The sequence below is a fragment of the Chiloscyllium plagiosum genome, chromosome 27, assembly GCF_004010195.1.
Source record: "Chiloscyllium plagiosum isolate BGI_BamShark_2017 chromosome 27, ASM401019v2, whole genome shotgun sequence".
NCBI classification, from domain to species: Eukaryota; Metazoa; Chordata; class Chondrichthyes; order Orectolobiformes; family Hemiscylliidae; genus Chiloscyllium; species Chiloscyllium plagiosum.
In genome coordinates this window covers 8,536,038-8,563,582 of record NC_057736.1, presented here as the reverse complement: position 1 = coordinate 8,563,582, position 27,545 = coordinate 8,536,038, and the positions used below count along the sequence as shown (strand labels likewise).

The window sequence follows — 27,545 nt, the reverse complement described above, 5'->3', positions numbered from 1 at the left end:
CTGCAATCTTCTTCCTGACCTCTCTGCCCCCACCCCAGTCTGACCTATCACTCTCACCTTGACCTCTTTCCACCTATCACATTTCCGACCCCCTCCCCCCAAGTCCCTCCTCCCTACCTTTTATCTTAGCCTGCTGGACAAACTTTCCTCATTCCTGAAGAAGGGCTTATGCCCGAAACGTCGATTCTCCTGTTCCCTGGATGCTACCTGACCTGCTGCGTTTTTCCAGCAACACATTTTCAATATGTTGAAGGTGTTAGCCCCCTGTGTTCTCTGTCTATGCCATGATGTGTAGATTGATTCTAATCTAAAAAGTGAGATAATGGAGTTTTACGTGAATTCATGCAGTTTTTGAGCAAAGTACAATGTAACCCTGCAAGTACAAATTCACCCCACAAAATATATGTGTGCATGTGGGTCTTTGTCTGTCTGTGTGTGTGTGTGTCTATCTGGGTTGGGGGTTGTGAGTGTGACAAAGCATATGTGTGTGTGTGTGTGTGTAGTGAGTGCAGATTGTCTTAAGTCTGCGAGGGGGTGCATGTGTGAGTGTGGGAGTGTGTGTGTCTGTAAGGGTGTGTGTGGGTGTCTGTGTGCGCGCGCCTGTGTGTATATGAGTGCGTGTGTGTGCGTATAGTGCAATGGTGGTCACCTGTAATGTGACATGAACTCAAGGTCAGGTTGAGGCCCTCTCTATGGGTACCGAACTTAGCTATCAGCCTCTGCTCGGCCACTTTTCGCTACTGCCTGTCCCGAAGTCCACCTTGGAGGACGGTCACCTGAAGGTCCGAAGTCAAATGTCCTGGACCATTGAAGTGTTCCCCAACTGGGAGGGAACACTCCTGTCTGTTGATTGTTGTGCAGTGCCCATTCATCCATTGTCATAGCCTTTGCTCGGTTTCCCCAATGTACCATTCCTCCGGACATCCTTGCTTGCAACGTATAAGATAGACAACATTGGCTGAGTCACATGAGTACCTGCCATGTACAAGGTTGGGAGGTGTCCCCAAGCGTAATGGTGGTATCTATGTCCACACTCTGACACGTCTTGCAGCGCCTACCGTGACAGGGTTGTATGGAGTTGTTCTGAGAGCTGGGCAGCTTGCTACGAACAACGATCTGCTTGAGGTTTGGCGGTTGTTTAAAGGCAAGTAGTGGAGGTGTGGGCAAGGTCTTGGTGAGGTGCTCATCCTCATTGATAATGTGTTGCAGGTCATGAAGAACACGGCGTAGTTTTTCAGCTCCTGGGAAATACTGAACAATGAAGGGTACCCTGTCGGTTGTAGCACATGTCTGTCTCCTGAGGAGGTCATTACGGTTCTTGCTGTGGCACGTCTGAACTGGCGGTCAATGAGTTAGGCATGGCGAGGAATCACTGATAAAACTACACAGTGACATCAACAAGTTTCATCCCACCATCAAACTCACCATGGACTACTCTTGACTATCTGTCTCATTGTTGGACACATGCATCTCCATCAAGGATGGACACCTCAGCACCACATTCTCCCGCAAACCCACAGACAACCTCACAATGCTACACTTTTCCAGCTTCCACCCAAAACATATTAAAACAGCCATCCCCTATGGACAAGCCCTACGCGTAAACTGGATCTGCTCAGATGAGGAGGAACGTGATGGGCACCTGGAAGTACTCAGGGATGCTGTGGTGAAACGGTTAAAAATTATGTCCCAATACATGTGTGAATCTAACCGGAATGGAGGTGTTGCTTAGTCCCGTGTGAATCTTATTACACACCTCCCCGTGTGAATCTTCTTATCTGTATGTAACCAGAATGGAATGTGTTTTTTAGCCTTGCTCTGCTGTTCACATGAATGTTTATATCTGGAAAAGAGTATATCAGCTGGAAAAGTCTCCAGTTCGGTGAGTCTGCTCCGGGGTTACGTTTAACCGCCGAGCGTGGGTTGTTGGCAACCGCTCTACGAGAACTGACGGCTCCCAGTTCTGGTAACATGTAGAGTGAGTATAAGCCAGACCCGTTGTATGAGACCTGGTTGTGGCGACGCTGCGGGGAATAAAATGCCCATATTCTAGCAGACTCGCCTCTTGGTCGTTTGTTCTGTGTCAGACTACTCTCCTACGAACCTGACCTTGAGAATTTTTTAAAACAGATGCCCTCACAAGAACAGGGTACAATGCCCAACTCATCGACCGCCAGTTCCAATGTGCCACAGCAAGGAACCGTAATGACTTCCTCAGGAGACATACACATGCTGCAACCAACAGGGTACCCTTCATTGTTCAGTATTTCCCAGGAGCTGAAAAACTATGCCATGTTCTTCGTGACCTGCAACACATTATCAATGAGGATGAGCACCTCACCAAGACCTTGCCCACACCTCCACTACTTGCCTTTAAACAACCGCCAAACCTCAAAGAGATCGTTGTTCGTAGCAAGCTGCCCGGCTCTCAGGACAATTTCATACAACCCTGTCACGGTAGGCGCAGCAAGACGTGTCAGAGTGTGGACATAGATACCACCATTACGCATGGGGACACCTCCCAACCTTGTACATGGCAGGTACTCATGTGACTCAGCCAACATTGTCTATCTTATACATTGCAAGCAAGGATGCCTGGAGGCATGGTACATTGGGGAAACCGAGCAAAGGCTACGACAAGGATGAATGGGCACCGCACAACAATCAACAAACAGGTGTGTTCCCTCCCAGTTGGGGAACACTTCAGTGGTCCAGGACATTCGACCTCGGACCTTCAGGTGACCATCCTCCAAGGCGGACTTCGGGACAGGCAGCAGCGAAAAGTGGCCGAGCAGAGGCTGATAGCTAAGTTCTGTACCCATAGTGAGGGCCTCAACCGGGACCTTGGGTTCATGTCACATTACAGGTGACCACCATTGCACTATACACACACACACAGATACTCCTACACAGACACACACGCGGGCACACATATACACAGCCGCGCACACAGACACCCACACAAACCCTTACAGACACACACACTCCCACATGCACCCCTTCACAGACTTAAGACACTCTGCTCTCACTACACACACATACGCTTTCTCACACTCACAACCCCCAACCCAGACAGACAGACAAAGACCCACATGCACACATATATTTTGTGGGGTGAATTTATATTTGCAGGGTTACATTATACTTTGCTCAAAAACTGCATGAATTCATGTAAAACTCCATTTTCTCACTTTTTAGATTAGAATTAAACATCATGACATAGAGAACACAGGGGGCTAACACCTTCAACATATTGTCTAGCTATCACCATTGTTAACAGCTAACCTGAGAATGCAACTTTTTTTAAAAACGGTTTTGTGATTTACACATGAAAGAAGTGAAACTATCATGGTATTCTAACAGATGAAAGACTTAACAGACAATCAATTTTTCAATGTATAATTTCAGTTACATCACACTGTAAATGTTTGCTATAAATTCTGTTAGGATTGAGCCCTCCACTACCACCCGATGAAGGAGCAGCGCTCCAAAAGCTAGTGCTTTCAATTAAACCTGTTGAATTATAACCTGGTGTTGTGTGATTTTTAGCTTTATACACCCCAGTCCAACACCGGCATCTCCAAATCATAGTCCAACAGGATTATTTGAAAGTACAAGTTTTCTTTGTCTAGGATCAGCGCTGCGAAAGTTTGTACTTTCAAATAAACCTGTGGGATTATAACCTGATGTTTCATGATTTTAAACTCTGTTTTATATGGGTAGCTTGCAGTAAGCCAAACCATTTTACATTTTTTTTCGCACCCTGCCTGGTATTTATCCCTCTCCTGACCTATCTTCAGCAATCCGTCTGTTTGCCCCTACCTTTTTATTCTCTCCCTCTGAGCACAGTCTCCACTGCACATTATTCACTCCATTCCTCCATCCATCAGCATAAACATCATAATTTTCCCCCTGTTTTAAGTTCTGGTGAAAGGTCATCAGACTCGGAACGTTGGCTTGGCTTTTCTCTTTTCAGACTTGATAAATTTCTCCAACAATTTCTATTGTCACCGAACGGAGTAACCAGCTATTCTTCAGTCCAGTTTGTTTGTCCTGCAGACCCTATGTCGCCGACCTCTTTTCTGAAAGATATTGGCATTTAAAATCTCACCATCCACCAATCGCAGGACAGTTATATTATTTTTTGAGAAATTTGTGTTATTCGGTTTTTTGTTCAAGGGCGTCTTTGCCGCGCGCCCGCCATGGCGGTGTCGTCATCAGCGCGCGGCCATGGCTGTTGCCTGGGTAACGGGGCCATGGCGCTCAGATGGCTCTCTGTACGGTCCCTGGGCCAGAGGGGAGCTGATCACTGGAGATCTCTGTGTCGTGTAATGGCCAGGGGACTTTGCGAAGCTCTAATTTACCACAAGCATGGCGACCCTCTCCGTGTTATCCGGTAAGAGAGTAAACTAGATTCAGAGTTACTGATAGAGGGGGAAAAGAGTTACCAATTGAGGTCAGGCCCATATCGCAGGCTGTTACTTTGGAGCCAGCTGCTGCCTCAGTTCAACCACCGCTTCACGAACTTTTACCATTAATACGTACTGACAAACAATAAAATCTTCAAGGGTGTGCTTTTTTAACCTCGTGCCCCCGAGTGAGCATAATTCAATATTGTACACCCGTGAAAACATGGGATTACAACTCTATCAATATCGTTGTTCATTCCCCCCCCCCCATAGTTCTTCAAATTTCATTTTTGAGTTCAGGAAACTTTTAGAAACTAGCCACAGTAAAAGTAAACCGGTAAAAGGAGCAAGAAAATGCGACAGTAATGAAATATATAATTAAGGTGACTACTGAAAAATAACTACTTTCCCACATCGTGCAAGCAACAGCGAGGAGTTGAAGATGACGTTGAGTTTTAAAACATTTCATAATATCTTCTAGAATTCTGCTATTTTCTTAGTGCCAGGAAGCCTTTCTTTCCAACATGAGTAATTCATTGACTTTGGGAAACTGATCTAAGTTTTATTACTTATTTACAGAGACTGAGTTGATGTAACTTAGATTGCCATAATATTAAGCATGATTCGGAGATGCCGGTGTTGGACTGGGGTGTACAAAGTTAAAAATCACACAACACCAGGTTATAGTCCAACAGGTTTAATTGGAAGCACACTAGCTTTCGGAGTGACGCTCCTTCATCAGGTGATTGGACTATAACCTGGTGTTGTGTGATTTTTAACATAATATTAAGGGTTTGGATGGGGAGGAATTTGTGTGTTTGGTGAAAAAATTCTCTACGTAGATGGCAGGACAAGAAAAGGACAAAACCTGACTGCCTCTTGGGAAATAAGGTAGGATAAGTGACTGAGGTGTTAGTTGGGGAGCACTTTGGGACCAGTGACTATAATACTTTTAGTTTTAAAGTAGCTATGCAAAAACATAAGTCTGATCTACAAGTTAAAGTTATAAATTGGGGCAAGGCCAATTTTGATAATATTAGACAGGAACTTTCTAAAGTTAATGGGGGAGACTGTTTGCCTGCAAAGGGACATCTGGCAAGTTAGAAGCTTTCAGAAAGCTAGATAATGACAATTCAGGGCCACTGTATTCCTTTCAGTGTGAAGATCAAGGCTGGTAGCATTAGGGAAGACTAACTAGAGATATTGAAGCTCTGGTCAAAATAAAATCAGGCATATGTCAGGTCTGGACAGCTGGAATCAAGTGAATCCCTTCAGGAATATGTGGTTGTAGAAGTACACTTAAGAGGAAAATCAGGAGAAGAGAAAGGCAACATATGATATCTGTGGCAGATAAGGCAAATCTAAAGAGATTTTACAAGTGTATTAAGGTGAAAAAGTAACTAGGGAGAGAATAAAGTCCCTTAAAGGTCAACAAATTTATCCATATATGGAGGCACAGAAGATGGGTGAGAGCCTCAATGTATATTTTTTGTCAGTATTTATTGTGAAGAAAGACATGGAAAGTAGAGAACTCACAAGGAAATAATGGTGTATTGAAAAGAGTCAACATTATGGCAGAGGAGGTCTTAAAATAGCTAACCCCCGGGACTTGATCAAGTGTATCCCAGGACATGTGAGAAGAAATTGTGGGGCCCATAGCAGAGATATATACATTATTGACAGCTGTAGGTGAAGTGCCAGAAGACTAGAGGGTTGCTCTGAAATTGGTGAGCTGCGCTTCAGAGACTACATATTTATAGTATGTCAAATCATAGGGAAAGATTAAACAGAATGGGTGAATTGGCTAGACAACATTTGAAAGTAACGCAGCATGTGGTGAAACAGGAACAATACTAAAAATCAAAAATTCGTAACTTTGCTGGTGGAAATGGGCTTGTTGAGTTGTAACTAAGCCAATTATTTTATTTTTATTTCGTCTGTACTTATAGTTTATGAATAAATTCTACTTTGTTTCAAGCCTGGTACTTTGACCAATTGAATTGCATCTGGAACACCACATCTTACATTTACCTTGACTTTATAGAAGTTTACAAAATTATGAGGGGCATGGATAGGGTAAATAGGCAAAGTCTTTTCCATGGGGTCGGGGAGTCCAGAACTAGAGGGTATAGGTTTAGGGTGAGAGGGGGAAGATATAAGAGATCTAAGGGGCAACTTTTTCACACAGAGGGTGGTATGTGTATGGAATGAGCTGCCAGAGGGTGTGGTGGAGGCTGCTACAATTGCAACATTTAAGAGGCATTTGGATGGGTATATGAATAGGAAGAGTTTGGAGGGATATGGGCCGAGTGCTGGCGGTTGGGATATCTGGTCGGCATGGATGGGTTGGACCGAAGGGTCTGTTTCCATGCTGTACATCTCTATGACTCTATACAAAAATGTTTGGGTCTAGATTATCTAAATATATTTTGAGAGGGTTTGGTCTGGTCCATAACAAATTGGGAATTGTTGGGATTAAAATCTCTAATTCCAGGTTGGATTTCAGATTATTGGACTTGAAGGTGGTGAGTGTTCTCTTTGATTGTTGATTTCAGTTGGTTTCAACAAGGTGTGCCTTGCCTAACAATTTAGTCACTAATAGTTTCCTGGGGTGGAATAAGTCACTTTGGGAGTTTTACAGCAAGTAAAGAATATGAGGTGGTGTATTTTGGTAAGACAAACCAGGGCAGGACTTTCTCAGAGAAACCTAGAGGTGCATGCACGCAGTTACTTGAGAGTAGCATCACAGGTAGACCGGTTGCCAAATTCCTCTTCACCAATGCTTGTGTTTGTCGATCGGAGTATTGAGTACAGGAGTTGGGGTATCATGTTACAGTGGTAAGGCCGCAGTCGGAGTACTGTGTAGTGTATTGTTCTGTTCATCCTGCTATAGGAAGGATGGTAGTAAACTGGAAAAGATATAAAAGAACACTTGGAGGGATGTTAGTGAGACTGGAAGGTTTAATGAATAAGGAGAAGCTGGATAGGCTGGGACATTTTCTTTCCCCTGGAGCATATGAGGCTGAGGGGTAACCTTGGTTAGAGACAAAAGAAATCGCGGATGCGGGAATCCAAAGTAGACAAACAGGAGGCTGGATGAACACAGCAAGCCAGGCAGCATCAGAGGTAGTGAAGTCAACATTTTATGTTTTTAACCCTTGTTCAGGACTGGAAAAGAAATTCTGAAGGTGGGTTAATACCCAAAATATTGACCTATCCACTTTCTGATGCTGCTGACTTGCTGTGTTCTTCCTGCCCCCATTTGTCTACTGAGAGGTGACCTTAATAGAGGTTTATAAAATCATGAGTGGCATAGATAAGTTGAACAGCCAAGGGTTCTTTCCCTCAGGATAGAAGTGTCCAAAACTAGAGGGTGTAGGTTTAAGGTTAGAGGGGAAAGATTGCAAAGGGATCTGAGAGGCAAAATTTTCACACTGGGTGGTGTGTACATGGAACAAGTTGCCAGAGGAAGTGGTGGAGACAAGTACAGCTATAACATTTAAAAGCTATTTGGACAGCTACATAGATAGGGATTAGGATTCTTGGTATACCGAGATGGAGGATGGGGAAAAATTGTGGCTGGAAGAGCTGCTCCTATTTTAAGCATTGGAAGTGATTTCCTCAAATTCCAGGAGCAGCAATTACTATTTTATGTGCTATATGATTGTTTTAGAGCTTTTGGGGGAAAGAAGATCAAATCAACGGCACTTTTAGAAAGGTGGACGGCAGACAAAGGCAGTGACCACATTGTCAGAGAAAGAAACCTATACAGCTATCTGACACAGCAGTGAATCTGCACAGTTGCTGCCTTTGCTGTTTGAGTTCAAATACCAGTCCAAAGATGTGCAAGTCAGGTGAATTGGCCATGCAAAATTGCCCATAGTGTTAGGTGCATTCCTGATGAAGGGCTTTTTGCCCAAAACTTCGATTTTCCTGCTCCTCGGATGCTGCCTGACATGCTGTGCTTTTCCAGCGCCACTCTGATCTAAACACTTTTAGGTGCATTTGTCAGAGAGAAATGGGTCTGGGTGGGTTACTGTTCAGAGGGTCAGTGTGGACTGGTTGGGCTGAAGGGCCTGTTTCCACACTGTAGGGAATCTAATCTAACCTTTAAAAAAATCTCTGGACATTGGAGAGTGTCTAGGAAAAGTCAACAACAACGAAATTCACAGCTGACCTTGGACGAACCTGTGTGGGAGAGCTCGCAGCACAGGATCAGAGAAGTGCATAGTTTTTGAGTGTAACCTTGCTATAAATCTACAATAGTGAGTAGAGTGGGTTCTTTCTTGATGAGATCGGTCTCTTGATTAAATTTTAAAAATATAAACAGTAAGTACTAAACTAAAACAATAAGGTGGTGCTATTTTCTGGGTCTGTAGATTGTGAAGGAGCAAAGATGGCCTTTAGTAGATGATGTGCTCTTCCTGTGGGATATGGGAGTTCAGTGAGAGTTTCCATGTTACTGATGATTGTGTGCAGGAAGTGTCTTTGGTTGTGAATCCCATCAGATCTTATGGATCGATTGGAGTGGCAGATTAGAGGCAATGAGGAATTTACACTAGTTGGTGGTGTAATGGATGGCAGTTATAGGAAGGGAAAATAGCTGCAGATACGGTCAGGTAGTGGATTAACTCCAGGAAAGATAAGAGAGGGAGACAGGAGTCTCCTGTGGCTATCCCAATCTCAATCAAGTATGCTGTTCTGGAAAATTAAGGAGTGATGTACTTTCAGGAGAATGTAGTACAAACAGCCAAGTTTCTGGTACCAAGAATGGCTCTAATGTAATGAGGGGTATGTTGGGTTCCAAATGATCCATTGTGATAGGGGACTGTGTAATCAGAGGCACATTCAGACGTTTCTGTTGCCGGCAGCAAAAACAAATCTCACAGGTGCCAGGATCAAGGATGTCTCAAAAGGTGCAAAATGTTCTCAGATGAGAGAGGGACCAGCAGGAGGTCACTGTATATGTAGGAGAGGAAAAGAATGAGATTCTGAAGGGAGAATATAGGAAGCTAGACAGGAATTTAAAAAGGAGGTCCTCAAGGGTAATAATATCTGGATTGCACCCGGTGCTACGAATTAGTGAGGATTAGGACTAAGAGGATAGAGCAGATGAATGCGTAGCTGAGGAACTGGTGTAGGGGAGAAGGCTTTACATTTTTTGGGGAATTGGAATCTCTTGTGGGATGGAAGTGACCTGTACAAGAAGGACGGATAGCATCTGAATTGGAAGGGAGATTTGCTAGAGCTGCTCGGGATGATTTAAACGAGTAAGGTGGGGGTATGGGACCCAGGGAAATAGTGAGGATAGAGATCAATCTGGCACTGGTACAGTTTGGAAAAGGAGTGAGTCAAACAGTCAGAGCAGGCAGGAACAAAGCAGAGAACAAGGTAGGACTGATAAATTAAACTGCATTTATTTCAAAGCAAGGGAAGGCAGATGAACCCAGGGCACGGTTAGGACCATGGGACTGGGATATCAGAGCAACTACAGAAACATGGCTCAGGGATGGACAGGCCTGCAGCTTAATGTTCCAGGGCGGCACGCTTGTTCAGTGGTTAGCATTGCTGCCTCACAGCACCAGGATCCTTGGTTCAATTCTTGCCTGTCTGTGTGGAGTTTGAGGAGAAAGTGAGGTCTGCAGATGCTGGAGATCAAAGTTGAAACTTTTTTGCTGGAACAGCACAGCAGGTCAGGCAGCATCCAGGGAACAGGAGATTCGACGTTTCGGGCACAGGCCCTTCAGTTTGCACATTCTCCCCGTGTCTGCATGGGTTTCCTCCGGGTGCTCTGGTTTCCTCCCACAATCCAAAGATGTGCAGGTCAAATGAATTGGCCATGTTAAATTGCCCACAGTATTAAGTGTGTTAGTCAGGGGTAAATATAGGGTAGGGGAATGGGTTTAGGTGGGTTTCTCTTCGGAGGGGCGGTGTGGACTTGTTGGGCTGAAGAGCCTTTATCCACACTGTAGAGAATCTAATCTAATCACAAATGCTACAGGAAGGATAAAAATGAAGGGCAAGAGAAGAGGGAGAGTAGTGTTTTTGATAAGTGATAGTATTACTGCTGTACTTAGGGAGATTATGGCTGGGAATACATCCAGGGAAGTTATTTGGATGGAACTGAGAAATAAGAAAGGGATGGTCACCTTATTTGGAATGTGTTACATACCCCCCAGTAGTCAGCGGGAAATTGAGAAAAATTTGCAAGGACTTCTCAGTTATCTGTAGGAATAGTAGGGTGGTTGTGGTAGAAAATTTTAACTTTCCAAATATAGACTGGAGCTGCCACAGTGTTAAGGGTTGAGATGGAAAGGAATTTAAGTGCATACAAGAAAATTTTCTGGTTCAGTATATCTGTAAGAATAATAGGGTGGTTATGGTAGGGGATTTTAACATAGACTGGGTCTGCCATCGTGTTAAGGGTTTAGATGGAGAGGAATTTAAGTGTGTATAAGACAATTTTCTGATTCAGTATGTGGATGTACCTACTAGAGAAGGTGCAAAACTTGACTTACTCTTGGGAAATAAGGCAGGTCAGGTGACTGAGGTGTCACTGGGGGAGCACTTTGGGGTCAGTGACCATTATTTTAAATCTAATGGAATTATGATGGAAAAGGATAGACCAGATCTAAAAGTTGAAGTTCTAAATTGGAGAAAGGACAATTTTGACAGTATTAGGCAAGAACTTTCAAAAGCTGATTTGGGGGGTAGCTGTTCACAGGTAAAGGGACGGCTGGAAAATGGGAAGCCTTCAGAAATGAGATAACGAGAATCCAGAGAAAGTATATTCCTGTTAGGGTGAAAGGAAAGGATCGTAGGTATAGGAAATGCTGGATGACTAAAGAAATTGAGGGTTTGGTTAAGAAAAAGAAGGAAGCATATGTAAGATATAGACAGGATAGATTGAGTGAATCCTTAGAGTATAAAGAAAGTAGGAGTATACATAAGAGGGAAATCAGGAGGGCAAAAAGGGGACATGAGATAGCTTTGGCAAATAGAATTAAGGAGAATCCAAAGAGTTCTTGCAAATACATTAAGAACAAAAGGGTAACTAGGGAGAGAATAGGGCCCCTTAAAGATCAACAAGGCGGCCTTTGTGTGGAGCTGCAGAAAATGGGGAGATACTAAATGAATATTTTGCATTAGTATTTACTGTGGAAAAGGATAGGGAAATAGATGGTGACATCTTGCAAAATGTCCATATTACAGAGGAGGAAGTGCTAGATGTCTCAAAGCATAAAAGTGGATAAATCCCCAGCACCTGATCAGGTGTACCCTAGAATCCTGTGGGAAGCTAGAGAAGTGATTTCAGGGCCTCTTGCTGAGATATTTGTATCATCGATAGTCACAGGTGAGGTGCCGGAAGACTGGAGGTTGGCAAATGTGGTGCCACTGTTTAAGGAGGGTGGTAAGGACAAGCCAGAGAACTATAGACCAGTGAGCCTGACCTTGGTGGTGGGCAAGTTGTTGGAGGGAATCCTGAGGGATAGGATTTACATGTATTTGGAAAGGCAAGGACTGATTCGGGATAGTCAACATGGCTTTGTGCGTGGGAAACCATATCTCATAAATTTGATTGAGTTTTTTGAAGAAGTAACAAAGAGGATTGATGAGGCCAGAACGGTAGATGTGATCTATATGGACTTCAGTAAGGCATCCGACAAGGTTCCCCATGGAAGACTTAGCAAGGTTAGATCTCATGGAATACAGGGAGAATTAGCCATTTGGATAGAGAACTGGCTCAAAGGTAGAAGGCAGAGGGTGGTGGTGGAGAGTTGTTTTTCAGACTGGAGGCCTGTGACCAGTGGAGTGCCACAAGGATCGGTGCTGGATCCTCTACTTTTTGTCATTTACATAAATGATTTGGATTCGAGCATAAGAGGTACAGTTAGTAGGTTTGCAGATTACACCAAAATTGGAGGTGTAGTGGACAACAAAGAAGGTTACCTCAAATTACAACAGGATCTTGACCAGATGGGCCAATGGACTGAGAAGTGGCTGATGGAGTTTAATTCAGATAAATGTGAGGTGCTGCATTTTGGGAAAGCAAATCTTAGCACGAGTTATACATTTAATGGTAAGGTCCTAGGGAGTGTTGCTGAACAAAGAGACCTTGGAGTACAGGTTCATAGCTCCTCGAAAGTGGGGTCGCAAGTAGACAGGATAGTGAAGATGATGTTTGGTATGCTTTCCTTTCTTGGTCAGAATATTGAGTACAGGAACGCAATAAATTTGGAAAGTGACCAGGACAGAAGTTGTAAAACAGAGTTCAACCAAGCATCACACGAATGAAGACAAAATATACACAGCTGTTTTCTAATACATAGATTTCTAATGCTACACATTTAGGCCCTTTGTAACTCTGCTGTATTTACCTCCAAAATCAGTCAAGTTTATATTGATTTGAACTAGAAAACTGATATACATTAAAAAATAGTAAACATGGTTGCAGCTTTGAATGATCATGAACAGTTCTTCAGACATTTGGGGAATTTTAATTTTAATATTTTTAATGCTGTTAAAAGAAATGATCAAAATGCCACTGACATTTAAAATTAGTGTGCGCGTTGCTTGGCTGTTCTAGTGGTAGAACGGAGAACATTAAGCGTGTTGCTGTGAATTGGAATATTAAGTATACATTTTTCAGTTATCACATTTGTATGACTCAATTTAGCAATTTAAAAAAATTACCAACCAATTGAGGAATACTTTAAATCACTTTGAAATTTAGTTTATAACTCTGAACAATAAATTGTGAATTTAAACCAAAAATAAATCAGGATTTCAGCACATAATGAAGTTTTACATACCAATGAAATACTCAAGGAGTTTTGGATTATTGCAGGCAAAGTTCCTCAGGAGAACTATCAAAATAATTTTCCACGTTTCAGTAATTTAAGTTCATCTTAAACATTCCCTGCTACTTCCATAATTACATGTAACTGTTTCAAAATTATATGTACATAAATCAGTTTAGGATGGTTCTGACCAACATGGTGAATTGCTATATGGAAACTAAGTATGTTGTACTCTGAAAGCTGTTCAAATTGAACTGTGGTGAAGAGAATTTAAAAAAACACAATTCAGTCCAATAAACATTTTTTCCACTGAAAATAAGTAATACCAAAAATATCAAAATGAGTCAATGTTATATGACAATGAAATTGAACAATTCTTTTGCATGAAATCAGAGTGAATTTTTTCCTGAGAGATGGCATCTCAATTTGAAAAATCATCTATGTCTCTGCAAGGTGTCAGTTACGCTACAGATGCAAGTTTTGCAGACTGGCCAACAGAGGATAAGACGTATATGGCACAGAAACAGGCCCTTTGGCCTAATTTGTCCATGTTGACCAGGTTTCCAAAACTGAACTGGTCCCATTTGCCTGGATGTGGTCCATATCCATCTAAACCTTTCCTTTCATAGAGTCACAGATGTACAGTATGGAAACCGACCCTTCGGTCCAACTCATCCATGCCGACCAGATATCCTAACCTAATATTGTCCCATTTCCCAGCACTTGGCCCATATCCCTCTTAACCCTTCCTATTCATAAACCCATCCAGATGCCTTATAGTTTAAAGCTCTCTTTCAACTGCCATCAGGCTGCTATGAATTTTATTTTTCATTAAATGTTTAAATTATTTTATCTCTACGTCTGTGCTTCAAATAATTTCAAATAATTCTTCAAAAACAATTTGATTTTGCTGATTCAGTGATTAGTGAGTCTTTAATTAAAGCTCAAATAGTAAGTTTGCTGCAATTTCATTTCAGTCTCTAAATGTGGCAGCACCAAATCATTCAGCATTGCACCATAAAACAACTAAGAATCTAATAATACTACCAATTCTTGAGAGCCACAAATTTATCTTTTGGATGAATAAAATGCTAAACCCATGCAAAAAGGGTAGTTTTTTAAAAGTGAGTTGAGATCATTTTGGAATGGCAATTCAAAATATTCTACTTTTATTGCTAACATACATTTTTTTAAGAACTGTGTGAATGCACAGACGTTTTAAAGAAAATTACATGCTGAGAAATAGATTTCTTTTGCTTTCAGAAATTATGGTTCTGAAGTCATGTTCAGTCTATTCCGTGATTAAAGCTGACAGCGTTCCCTGTGGTGTTGATGTGTTTTTTTCCTGCAGTTCTGAAGAAAGGTCACCAGATCCAAAGCGTTAAATGATTTCTCTCCACTGATGCAATCCGACCTGAAAGTTTTCCAGCAATTTCTGATTTTGTTTTTGATTTTCGGCACCCGTAGTTCTTTTGATTTCTCGTTAAAGAGAATCAGTTTTCTGTAATGAGTATCCAGAGTACTTTTTAAATCCTGATCTATGCAGATTGCTTAGTTGTTTCAAATTCTGATTATATCACAAAATAATTATTCTGTAGTACAGGTGTAAGATAAATAATATGTAGAAATTTGATATTCCTTTGAGTTAATCATTTGGAGCCGAATGTTTATTGTTTATAAAATTTTGATTTAATAATTAAAGCAAGAGGAGGGAAAGTTGTGAGTTGGTGAAATAAAACTTAGAAACTAACCACTGCTGTATTGTTTATTGTGCAGTACAATAGACTGTTGTTTTTTATGAAATCATAATCTGGGTTTCTAAAAGAAAGACAGGAGAACGCTCCCCCATCGACATCATCAGAACTGAGGTTGAGAGGGTGGAGAGCATCAAGTTCCTCAGAATGGCAATAACCGACAACCTGTCCTGGACTTCCCACATAGATGCGACTGCCAAGGCACAACAATGTCTCTTCCTCACACAGCTCAGGAAATTTGGTGTCCGTAAAGACCCTCACCAACTTCTACCGATGCACCATTGTCTGGGTGCATAACTGTCTGGTATGGCAACTGCTCTGCCTAGGACCGTAAGAAGCTACTGAAGGTGGTGTGCACAGTCTAACCGATCACAGAAGCCAACCTTCCATCCATGGACTCCATTTACATGGCTCGCTGCTGTGGAAAGCCTGCCAACATCATCAAAGACCCGTCTCACCCCGGTAATGATCACCTACAACCTCTTCCGTCAAGCAGAAGATACAGAAGCCTGAACACATGTAGCAGCAGGTTCAGGAGCAGCTTCCTCCCGCCTGTTATTAGATGGATGAATGGAATCTTAATCCTGAAATAATGCTGATCTTGCTACGTTGATCTCACCTAGCCCACACCCTGTACGATTTAACCAGTATGCCTCTGTCTTAAGTCTGTTTGATCTGTACATCCTTTCTTGCGATGATCTGCCTGTACTGCTCGTAAACAAAGTTTTTCACTGTCCTTCAATATAAGTGACAATAAATCAATTAATATATAAATCATTTTAGATATTTTTAATCAACCTGCTCAGATATGTCATGACACACTTCTGGGGCAGACCTTCTGGTCTAGAGGTAAGAACATTACTTCGGCACAACAAGATTCCTCTCTTAAATTTTATACCTGAGATTTAGATAAGGTCTTCTGATTGTGCTTCTGATTTTGTATCTTGCATGCTATAGAATCTTATGAGCATAGAATCATCACAACACAAAAGGGAACTGTTTGCTCGATCCTATCAGTATCTGCAAAAATAAACTGCAAGTCCCTTATTCCCATTCCTCTCCTTTCCATGTAGCCCTGCAATTTTTTTGCTCTTCGGATAATTATCTAATTCCCCTTTGAAAACCAAGATTGAAACTTGGTCTCTGAGAGACATTCCACATCTTAAACTTTGTAAACATGATGGTTTCTCCTCATGTCCTCGTTGTACTTGCATCAATCGCCTTAAATCAGCATTGTCCGATTCTTGACCCTTCTGCCAAGGAGACGATGCTGTCCAAATCGTCATGTTTCTGAATGCCTGTGTCACATCTCAACTTAATCTCTTCCTCTCAAAGAGCAGCCCCAGCTTCTCCAATCTAACGAAGTAATACACCTTCTCAGTCCCTGGAATGGTTTTCACTATGCTCTGTCCAATACCTTCATTTCCTTCCCTGTAGTGCCGAGTATTGAACACAATATTCCTTTTCAGCCCAAACCAGTTTTTTTGTTCAAGCTTATCATAATCTCTTTGCCTGTGTGCTCTATGGCCCTATTTATAAAGTTCAGGATCTTGTATTCTATATGATCTGCTTTAACAACCTGCTCTGCCACCTTCATAGATTTATACTCTCATATCCGCAGGTTTCTCTGCTCCTGAATGCCTTATTGAATTGTACACTTTGCTCCCTATCCTTGTTCTGTTATCCGAATGAATGACTTCATGCATGTCTGCATTAAATTTCATCTACCACTTATCTCTTTGTTCCACCAGCCTACATCCTCTTAAAGTTCAAGCTGTACACAGTTCAAAATGCTTCCATGTTTTGTCATCCATAAATTTTGAAGTTGTGTGCTGTATAATTAATGTCAGAAAAAGCAGGAAACCTAACAGAAATGCCCTGAACAACTCAGCCGTGTACCTTTTTCTAGTTATACTGCCTACTGGATTTAGTAACCAGTATCACTAGTAACTGTAGAGTTGTTAATGTCCATCTCCAGTAGCTGTAGAGTGAAGCTTCTTTGCCCAAACTGTTCCATAGAATGCCTTCACTGCAGTATATTTACCATATACAATTTAAAAAATTATATTTGTTTAGATTTCAGGTGCTGTACCTGAGATATTAAAGAGTTAATTTGCTCTGCTGACTCGCAAGAAATTGAATGCCCTGGGGGGTAGGATGGGATGTCTCTGTTCTACAGGTAGAATGTAAGGAATTTACATTGTCACCTCTTGCCATTCAGAGGCATTTGCATCATCAGCTATTTAGAAATCAATTAGAACATTTGCAATTGAAATTCTTACCGCACCATACAGTTACAAAAAAAATAGTTCACGCCAGATCTGGCCATTAAGGGATGATTTACATCACATTGTTTCTGGAGATGATCAGGTCACTACACTGTCGGGAGTGGCTGGGGATTGTCTTGTGGGCATTACTGACTGAGATGTAAAGGTTTTGTATAAAGGAAGAACTGTTCCATTGTTCAGAGAGACCCCTCAACACGCTTTGCAAGCATGGCAAAGAATGTTAAGAGTTTCTCCAAAGTTTGTACTGTATTTGCTTAATAAAATTTGGTGGTTGTTCGCAGAAGTTGGCGTGTTGCTGTTGCATCAAGTGTGTAAGAATCTCAAAAAAAAAGAACTTAACATTACCAAACAAACTGTAAGACTTGAAGTGAAAGCAAAAATTGAAAGCTCATGATTTCATGAAATAAGAATATATCATTAATTTGAAGGAATATGCAATAATTGTCGTACTTTTTTGCAACCCAATTGTGTGAAAGCCGATAGTGGGAATAATTCCTGTTATGGATATGGCTTTGTTTTTGAACTCTTAATTCAGTTATAGTGCACTTAGTGCAGAGTAAGGCTCTCTGGACTCTGCTTTAAGAATATATGTGCATGGCAACGTCCAAATTTTGATTGAATAATTAGGTACTTCTTTTCAACTAGCGTAGACTTGATGTGCTGAAGGGCATTTTTCATAAATTCATAGAATCATTCAGTCCCTACAGCGTGGAAGCAGGCCATTCAGCTCAATGAGTCAACATCGACCCGTTGAAGAGCATCCCACCTAGACCCAGCTCCCAACCTTATCCCTGTCACCCTAAATTTCTCATGGCTAATCTACCTAGCCTTCTCATTTCTGGACTCTACTGGCGCTGAGGCATAAACAATGACTGCAGATGCTGGAAACCAGGTTCTGGATTAGTGGTGCTGGAAAAGCACAGCAGTTCAGGGAGCATCCAAGGAGCAGGAAAATGCAGCAGTGCTAACCACTGAGCAACTGTGCTGTTCCAAGAATTTTCTAAGTTGTAAGCCACTATGACATTACGTGGTTTCCATGAATCTGGCCTAGTTTCAGGAAGCATCAGTGAGTTTGCTGTAAACCACACCACTGATAGCAGAAAGCCACTTCAAGGGAAAATAATACATGATATCTGTTGCTTCCTTTTGGGGAAACGTTAAATTTTGTGACTGAAGGTGTTGTGCATAATGAAATCTTAATGCTGTAGTGGGTGTTCATGCAGTGGTAATCCATGCATAGAAACTAACTCCGTCAAGGGGCCCTTTCACCTGAGATGATTGAATATACATGTTTCACAAATATAATGGTTATATAAGGTATTCAGTAAAAATTAAAGGAAGTCAATCAGGCTATTGATTAGGTCTTTTTGGTTATCACCATTGTTCCTTCTTAGGGAAAGAAAAGCTCAAAACCTATATTGTGCTTTTCATTCTTGGCTTGTTAAATAGTTTGATTCAATTTGGAATTAGGATTTGTCCACAGGTCAATATTTTTTAAATTGGTCAAGAGCACTGTTCTTCTATTGCAGGCTTGAAACTCTCAAACCACCTCCGCTTGGTGATTCTGATGTTAGAGTCCAAATGTTAGCAGCACCTATCAATCCCTCAGATATCAACATGGTTCAAGGTAATGTGGTATATTGTTTCTAAGTTAAATGTTTTCAACAACACATACATGAATTCTGATTACAAATAATGCTGAAGAACAAAATACATTTTTTTTGCATTCAGTAAATCGCAATTATATTTATCTTTAGCTGGATTTAAAAGAATTGAGAGAGAATGCTGTTGCTGAACCTTAAACAGAATTGCAAGAAATATAGTATCCTCTGAAGAAGGAATAAAGCACTAATTACAAGCATTAAGCCATCTTTTCAGTTATGAATAGTCTTGTTCAGTTTGGCCTTTTCTGATTTTGTTTCAGAATTCCTGCATTACCATCTGTGTTAACCTGTTCCAAGTAAGGCATGTTGCTCAAAATTATTTAAAGCTGAAATAACTCCACAGGCTGGTATCCTGTCACCAAACCAAATCTCAAAGAGTTAAACTTCAATCTGATCAGTCAATAAGCACTCGCAATCAGTCTGGTTCTTTCAGACTTCATTCTTTATTTTTTCATTCAGCCAGGTACAGAACATCCAGGAACGCACAAGTTGAGCATTTCCGTATTCCTCAGAGGAGCTGCACACATGGCTTCAAGCAAAGACATTTTTATGCTTTTCTTAAAGAAGGATACAGGCCATGATCGCATAGTTCTTTCAAACAATTACCAATCAACAGACGATACTGCTTTGTTTGACAGTTACTTGGTCCAGTGATATTTCCTGGGAACCAACTTTGTTTTCCAACACTTGGGCCACCCTTATTTCTCTAATCGAGCCATTGCACATGCATCTGAAGGTCAGTTAGGATGGCCAATAATGTCTGATCTAGTCTAGTTATTCCTATGCTGTAAAGGGACCATTGTCTGCTAATCTCTATTGTAGCAGACTGTGGTTAGTTATTTATGCAGTTATAGCAAAATTAGCAGTTAGTAACTTAAAAGCCATTTTATGCAGCTTTAGCAGAATTGTCAATTTGCAGGCTAGAAGCCATTTTGTTATGTTATTTGCGACAAGAAACCATTTTATTGCTGCCTAAGTTATTATGAGCATCTGTTAAGCGGTTGTTCCTGACAACAACTAGTTACCTCAGCCTGTATTCAGGTTTCAGATCCTTATCAGGAGCCCTGTTCTAACTCTAGTTAGCCTTTTGTTCTTCTATTTATAAAATCCCTTTGGATTTGTCGTAATCCTATTTGCCAAAGCTATCTCATGTACCCTTTTTGCCCTCCTGATTTCCTTCTTAAGTGTACTCCTGCTGCCTTTATACTCTTCTAAGGATTCACTTGATCTCTGCAGTCTCTACCTGACATATGTTTCCTTTTTCTTAACCAAAACTTCAACTTCTCCATTCATCCAGCATTCCCTACACCTACCAGGCTTGCCTTCCACCCAAACAGGAATAAACTGTCTCTGGACTCTGGTTATCTTTATTTTTGAAGGCTTCTTATTTTCCAGCTGTCCCTTTGCCTGCGAACATCTGCCCCCAATCAACTTTTGAAAGTTCTTGCCTGATACTGTCAAAATTGTCTCCCCTCTAATTTAGAATTTCAACTTTTATATCCGGTCTATGCTTTTACATCACTGTATTAAAACTAATAGAATTATGGTCAGGTTACTTGGTTATTATAAGTCACCTGCAATGCCTTATTTCCCAGGAGTAAGTCAGGTTTTGCACAAGTTGGTACATGCACATACGGAATCAGAAAATTTTCTTGTACACACTTAAATTCCTCTCCATCTAAACCCTTAACACTGTGGCAGTCCCAGTCTATGTTTGGAAAGTTAAAAGTTTCTGCCAAATCACCCTATTATTTTTACAGATAACGGAGATCTCCTTACAATTTTGTTTTTCAATTCCCCGCTGACTATTTGAGAGTCTATCATACAATCCCAATAAGGGGACCATCCCTTTCCTATTTCTCAGTTCCACCCAAATAACTTCCCTGGATGTACTCCTAGGAATATCCTCCCTAAGTACAGCAGTAATGCTATCCCTTATCAGAGACACTACTCCCCCTCCTCTCTTGCTCTCCCTTTCTAACCTTCCTACAGCATTTATATCCTGGAATATTAAGCTGCCAGGCCTGTACATATCTGAGCCATGAATTTGTAATTGCAATGATATCCCAGTCCCATGGTCCTAATCGTGCCCTGAGTTCATCCACCTTCCCTGTTAGGCCTCTTGCATTGAAATAAATGCAGTTTAATTGATCACTCCTATCTTGTTCTCTGCTTTGTTCCTGGTTGCCCTGACTGTTTGATTCGCTCCTTTTCCCAACTGTACCAGTCTCAGATTGATCTCTTGCCTCACTATTTCCCTGAATCCCACCCCCCACCCCCCCGCTCCCCACCTTACTAGTTTTAAATCCTCCTGAGCAGCTTTAGCAAATCTCCTTGCCAGTGTATTAGTCCCCTTCCAATTCAAGTGCAATCAGTCTTTCTTGTACAGGTCAGATCTACCCCACAAGAGATTACAATGATCCAAAAATGTGAACCCTTCTCCTCTACACCAGCTCTTCAACCACCCGTTCATCTGCTCTATCCTCTTATTCCTAACCTCACTAGTTCATTGCACCGGGAGTAATCCAGATATTTAATACCCTCCTGGACCTCCTTTTTAAATTCCTGCCTAAGTTGCTATACTCTCCCTTCAGAATGTCATTCTTTTCCCTTCCCAAGTAGTTAGTTCCAATGTGTACAATGACCCTCTACTGGTCCCTCTTCCCTTTGAGAACATTCTACACCCTGTCCCTGTTGATCCTGAGCAAGGAGGCATTTTTTGCTGTCGGCTGCAGAAATGTCTGTCTGTGCCTCTGACTAGAGAGTCCCCTATCACAATGGATCCCCTGGAACTTGATGTGCCCGTCGTTGCTTTAGAGCCATTCTCGGTACCAGAAACTTGGCTGTTTGTGTTACATTCCCCAGAGAGTCCATTTCCTGCTGCATTTTCCAAAACATCATACAGGGCGACCCCTGTATCCGCGGAATTGTTTTCCATGGTTTCAGTTATGCACAGTTTATCGTAGCCAGAACATATTACAGGGAACGTTCCAGAACCAGGGGCCAGAAGGTTGGTGGAAAGGTATGTTTCCCATTTAATTGAAAGGATTCGCTCCGATCCACAGTTTCGGGCTTCTGCAGTATGTCCTAGAACGTATGCCCTGCAGATGGACCACGGTACTCATTTGAGATGGGCACAGCCATAGGAGACTGCTGCGCTACCTGCCTACCCCTCCTACCTTTCATGGAGTTAACCCATCTACCAGACCATATCTGTGTCTTTTCTGTTCCAACTGCCATCCATCACACCACCTAGCTCCTGTAAATTCCTTATTGCCTGTAACTGCAGCTCCAACTGATCCCCCAGTTCAACGGAAATTAGTGGTGGCCAACAAATATTGTCTGTATCGGTGATGTCCACATGTTCTGAAAGAATAAAAAAATTATTCTAACATAATTTAGAGAAACAGGACCACATACACTTGCTTATATTCAGCTAAACCTGATTCAGCAAAATTACTTTGGACTGTATTTTTAAATGATTTATTAAGCTAAATTCTAAGCGTCATTTCAAATTTAAGAGGATTATGCAGCCTCTAACTTTAAATCAGCACTTCCAGGAAATGAAGGTCGGAGGAAAGATGTTTGGATATTGAAATAACTGCACAGCTGCTGGTATCTCATCACCAAGTCACCCTTTATTTACATGTGCACAGTACACTGGCTATGACACAGCCAGTTTGGAGTCAGTCCCCTGAACTGAGGAGATTCTGAATCTCCTGTTTGTATTGGTCTGCCAAGGCTCCCTTATTGGCCCAGGTTAACAACCCCAATCAAGAATCTCATCGTCAACAAATCCACGTGGTTCCAAACATACCAATTGACCAAATCATTTTTAAAATTTGTTTTTAATGACCCAGCAAGAGCAAACTACAAAAGCTGATGCATTTAATCTGACAGCATTTGCAACTCATTTTCACAAAAGAATCGCATTTTATGATGTTACCAGAAACATGCTGATTCTCGCTCAGAATAATTTGCTATATTTTGTATTGCGACACTGGTAAACCTCCCTGCTTAATTTAAACTAGCAATACAGAAAAAATTATCCCGTGCAGTAATCTGTGAAGTTTCGAGAGGCCAAGAACTATTTGAAGTAAATATTAACAACTTTATTTCTTAAAGTATATTAGAGAAATATTAACTCAACTATTTTCAACTCCTTCCTCAAACCTATCTTTTACTTTCCCTAGTCTGATAAAAACCCGATTAAGATTTACCAAAATTCAAATTTCAAAACCAGGCAGCTGTCGAATTTTCTCTTTATATCTTCCTCTGTAGATTTCCTTCTTAAGGATTTCTGTTTCACAGGTCACAGATCAATAAAGGTACCTTTTAATAGAGTTATTTTTCGGGCAATCTATCCATGCTGGTGACTTGGCAGTTCTCCCCCAACTGTTCACGTTTTCTCGCTTGTATACCCTGAAAGCATCGGATTATGTCATTGGTTTTTAATATTGTCAATATACAAATTCAAACTGGATTGGAGCTTGGGTTTTTTTGGGCATATAATTTAAACGTTGGCCTAATTCAAATTCGTTTTTGTCTCCAGACCACCAGCTGCACTTGCTGCTGGATCTAAAGGTTACATTGTATCTTGTTCAGAGCATTTAATGCTGTCAGGTCATTCTGCTAGTGCTTAACTTTCGTAAAGGTATAGAACATTGCTATACCTTCATAACATTTGTCCTAAAAGTACTTTCTGGCAGGTTACTGTTCTCCTGGCTGTTATAACTGTTCCAGTTGCGGTTGTTGAATTTGTCAGCATTTTCATATTTTAAAAGTTTTCCAGAGGTATGTTGAAAGTAATTTGAATTTATAGTACGACTTCCTTTCACCCCATAAAAATGTCTCCTTTTGGTCTTCCTATATGAAGACATTCCACGTATGCAAGTCATACAGCAATCTGCTGGGCAGAAGTCACATTGGAAGCTGCACTCTCATGGGGATCCATAAAAGAACCACTTTTAATTTAGCAAGTTGAAATGGCAGGTACCTTTCAGGAAATTACACTTGCTTCATTCTGAGTCTGGCCTGAATTGTGTCAAAACCGGCTATTTCATTTTCATACCAATGGTTCTCATGTGTTGTCAAAACACTTTGGCCAAGTTAGGACTTGTTAATTAATTGTTTTGCTGTCTGAATTTGTAGAGAGACTGTCCTAGAACTGCTAAACAGCCATGAGAGAGGAAGCTATTTCTCCGTGTGAACTGGATTTGAATATTTTTTTTGGAAGGAAAATGCTCTGGATTTGTCAATTTATTTCTTGTACTGCATTTTTTTTATTCCTTCATGGTGTGTGGATATTGCTGATAACCCTCATTTTTCATTACAAGATCGTGATCTATCACATTATTGATAATTGAGGCCATTTCGGAGGGCCGTGTTGGTTGGTCTGGAGTAACATATATGTTGGACTGGCTGATGACATCAGATTCTCTCCCTTAAAGAACATATGTGAATAAGATGACATTTTATGACATTCTGGTAGCTAAATGATAAGTAATACTGATATTATTATCTTTAATTCCAGATTTATTTAATTATCCGTATTTAAATTTCCTAGGTAGTGGGATTTGAACTCATCTTTGAATCATTAATCCAAATCGCTGAATTTCCAGTGAAGTAATTTAACCACAATGTTGGTTTCATTGAATAAGCAAATAAAAACCAAAACAAAAAGACACTTTTTTTGCAAGTGGCTTAAGACTCTAACTTCAGTCATGAAAAGCAAGCAGCCCCCCTTATTCGTACTTCGTCATATAGTTCAGCAAACTGGGCAATTAACAAAATAATACAAAACGTTGAGTGCAGTCAAGATTAGCACTGCTGCCTCACAGCGCCAGGGACCCAGGTTAGATTCCAGGCACGAGTGACTCTCTGTTTGTGTGGAGTTTGCACATTCTCTGCGTGGGTTTCGTCCAGGTGCTCTGGTTTCCTCCATCAACCCAAAGATGTGCAGGTTAGGCTGTATTGGCCATGCTAAATTGCCCATATTATTAGGTGCATTAGTCGGGGGTAAAATAGGGGAATGGGTCTGGATAGGTTGCTCTTCAGAGGGTCGGTGTGGACCTGTTGAGCCGAAGGGCCTGTTCCCATCCTGTAGGGAACATAGTCTAATCTACTCGTACCTTGTATTATATGAGTGTTTTTTATTTTGCAGGTACCTATCCAATTCTCCCCAATCTTCCAGCAGTTGGAGGAAATGAAGGAGTAGGACAAGTTCTGGAAGTAGGCAGTAAAGTAACTGATCTGAAGCCAGGAGACTGGGTAATACCATCTGATGCAGGGCTGGGTAAGTTTCTATACTTGCTTTACTACAAAGATATGGCAAACGAGGGATAGAGTCAAATGGTATGCCACTACAATTTGTTTCTTGAAATCTATAGATGTAAAATCACTGTTTCTCCTGTATGTGATTTGAAACTTGATGAATACATTTAATGAAATATGGTAGATGATTACTGTATCTATATTTTTCTACGCAAAGTAGTAACTTTCAAAAAACAGTCTGGCTTGTATACATGGCTCCTAGTAACTCAGTCATTTTCTGCTTGGGCGAGCAAGCAGAATCTGCAGGGGTTTGAACAAAGCAATTTTATTAAAAAATTAAAAGCAAAATACTTTGCTTTCTGGAAATATGAGGCAAACACTGAATGCTGGATAAACTCAGGTCTGGCAGCATCTGTGGAGAGAGAAATAGAACTAACATTTGACATTTAACAAAGCCATCTATATGCAGATGATTTCTTCATTCACTTCTGAAGAAGAGTCCTACAGGACTCAAAATGTTAACTGTCCTTCACTCTCCACAGATGCTGTTAGACAAGCTGAGTTTCTCCAGCATTCTGTGAATACTTCATCAGAATAATGGATTTGTTTTGAATTTTAATAAACTGAATTCAAAAGAAGTAAATTCACATGAAGGACCAACCCAACCACCCCGTGGCTCAACACTTCAACTCCCCCTCCCTCTCGACCAAGGACATGCAGGTCCTTGGACTCCTCCATCGCCAGACCATAGCAACATGACGGTTGGAGGAAGAAGCCTCCTCTTCCGCCTAGGCACCCTCCAACCACAAGGGATGAACTCGGATTTCTCCAGTTTCCTCTTCCCCTCCCCCCACCTTGTCTCAGTCAAATCCCTTGAACTCAGCACCGCCTTCCTAACCTGCAATCTTCTTCCTGACATCTACGTGACCTGCTGCGCTTTTCCAGCAACACATTTTCAGCTATAAAAAAGGTAGACCATATACTGCTGAGTTTTATTTCCATCCTCCATTGGAAGGGTGAGACTAATTATAGCATTTTAATTGTTTTAGCAGCTGGAAGGCCATGCAGCAGTCTGAAATTTTACAAATGAGCCACAAAGAAAATTAAATGGACTGTGCGCTTAAATCACCAGCACATTCCAACAAACAAAAAATTGATAACTTGTTTTCTACAATATTATTGTCTTCATGCACAGTATCTGGTGTAATTACTGAGTCAACATGGACCTTTTTTTTTAATCAAAAACCCAAATAATTTCACCTGATATTGCCTTTTTGCAAGACATATAAAGCACCATCATGGTGTGATGTGTATATCAGCTTTCACCATACAACGTGAAGGAAATTGAATATTCGAGAAGTTATGTTCCAATGTGTGTGAATACGCCGGAACCAGTTACAGGATTGACCATTGGTATCAGAAATGTTCCCTGTTAGTTTTACAGTTTCGCTGACTTCTTGAAGGAGCCTGCCTTTTTCAATAATTGAAATTTAAAAGGTCTCAAGGAAATTTTATTAATGATAAGCAAGTCCCTGTATACTGATAACTCTTCCTAATGGTGAACATTAATTGCAATGGAGGCCTGTATTACTGCCAACTGCGTTTTGTATGTTGCTTCTCAAAATGAGTCAGATTTCTTTAAATCTAACTGGCTTATCCAAATTCTGCTAAACAGTGTCTGAATGTTTTCTGTCTCCGATGTGTTAATCCCCCCTCTGTGCAAACATACTTCCATCAACACTTGAGAAGGCACATACTGGTTTAAAATCATGACTGAATTCATTTTAAAGCCCTTCGCAAAAACAAACCAACACCCATATGCTACTGGTTTATTGCTTTGTTGACCAATTCCATTAGAATTCTATACTTATTCTAAGCGATATAAATCATAAAGGGTCTCGGGAAATAAGGCAGGGCAGGTGACTGAGGTGTCAGTGGGGGAGCACTTTGGGGCCAGTGACCATAATTCTATTCGTTTTAAAATAGTGATGGAAAAGGATAGACCAGATCTAAAAGTTAGAACATAGAACAATACAGCACAGAACAGGCCCTTTGGCCCACGATGTTGTGCCGAACATTTGTCCTAGCTTAAGCACCCATCCATGTACCTATCCAATTGCCGCTTAAAGGTCACCAAAGATTCTGACTCCACCACTCCCACAGGCAGCGCATTCCATGCCCCCACCACTCTCTGGGTAAAGAACCCACCCCTAACATCTCCCCTATACCTTCCACCCTTCACCTTAAATTTATGTCCCCTTGTAACACTCGGTTGTGCCCGGGGAAAAAGTTTCTGACTGTCTACTCTATCTATTCCTCTGATCATCTTATAAACCTCTATCAACTCACCCCTCAT

At 41.2% G+C, this 27,545-nt stretch overlaps 1 protein-coding gene across 1 annotated transcript in view; it reads left to right on the top strand.

The window, feature by feature from the left end:
- Positions 1-4,214: 4,214 nt before the first annotated feature.
- Positions 4,215-27,545, top strand: part of mecr (mitochondrial trans-2-enoyl-CoA reductase) — a 72,258-nt gene continuing 48,927 nt past the window's right edge. The window contains exons 1-3 of the mRNA XM_043717333.1: positions 4,215-4,396; positions 18,782-18,879; positions 25,080-25,211. Of these exons, the coding sequence (XP_043573268.1) occupies positions 4,257-4,396; positions 18,782-18,879; positions 25,080-25,211 (370 nt within the window). The 5' untranslated portion in view covers positions 4,215-4,256. The remainder of the gene's footprint in view (positions 4,397-18,781; positions 18,880-25,079; positions 25,212-27,545) is intronic.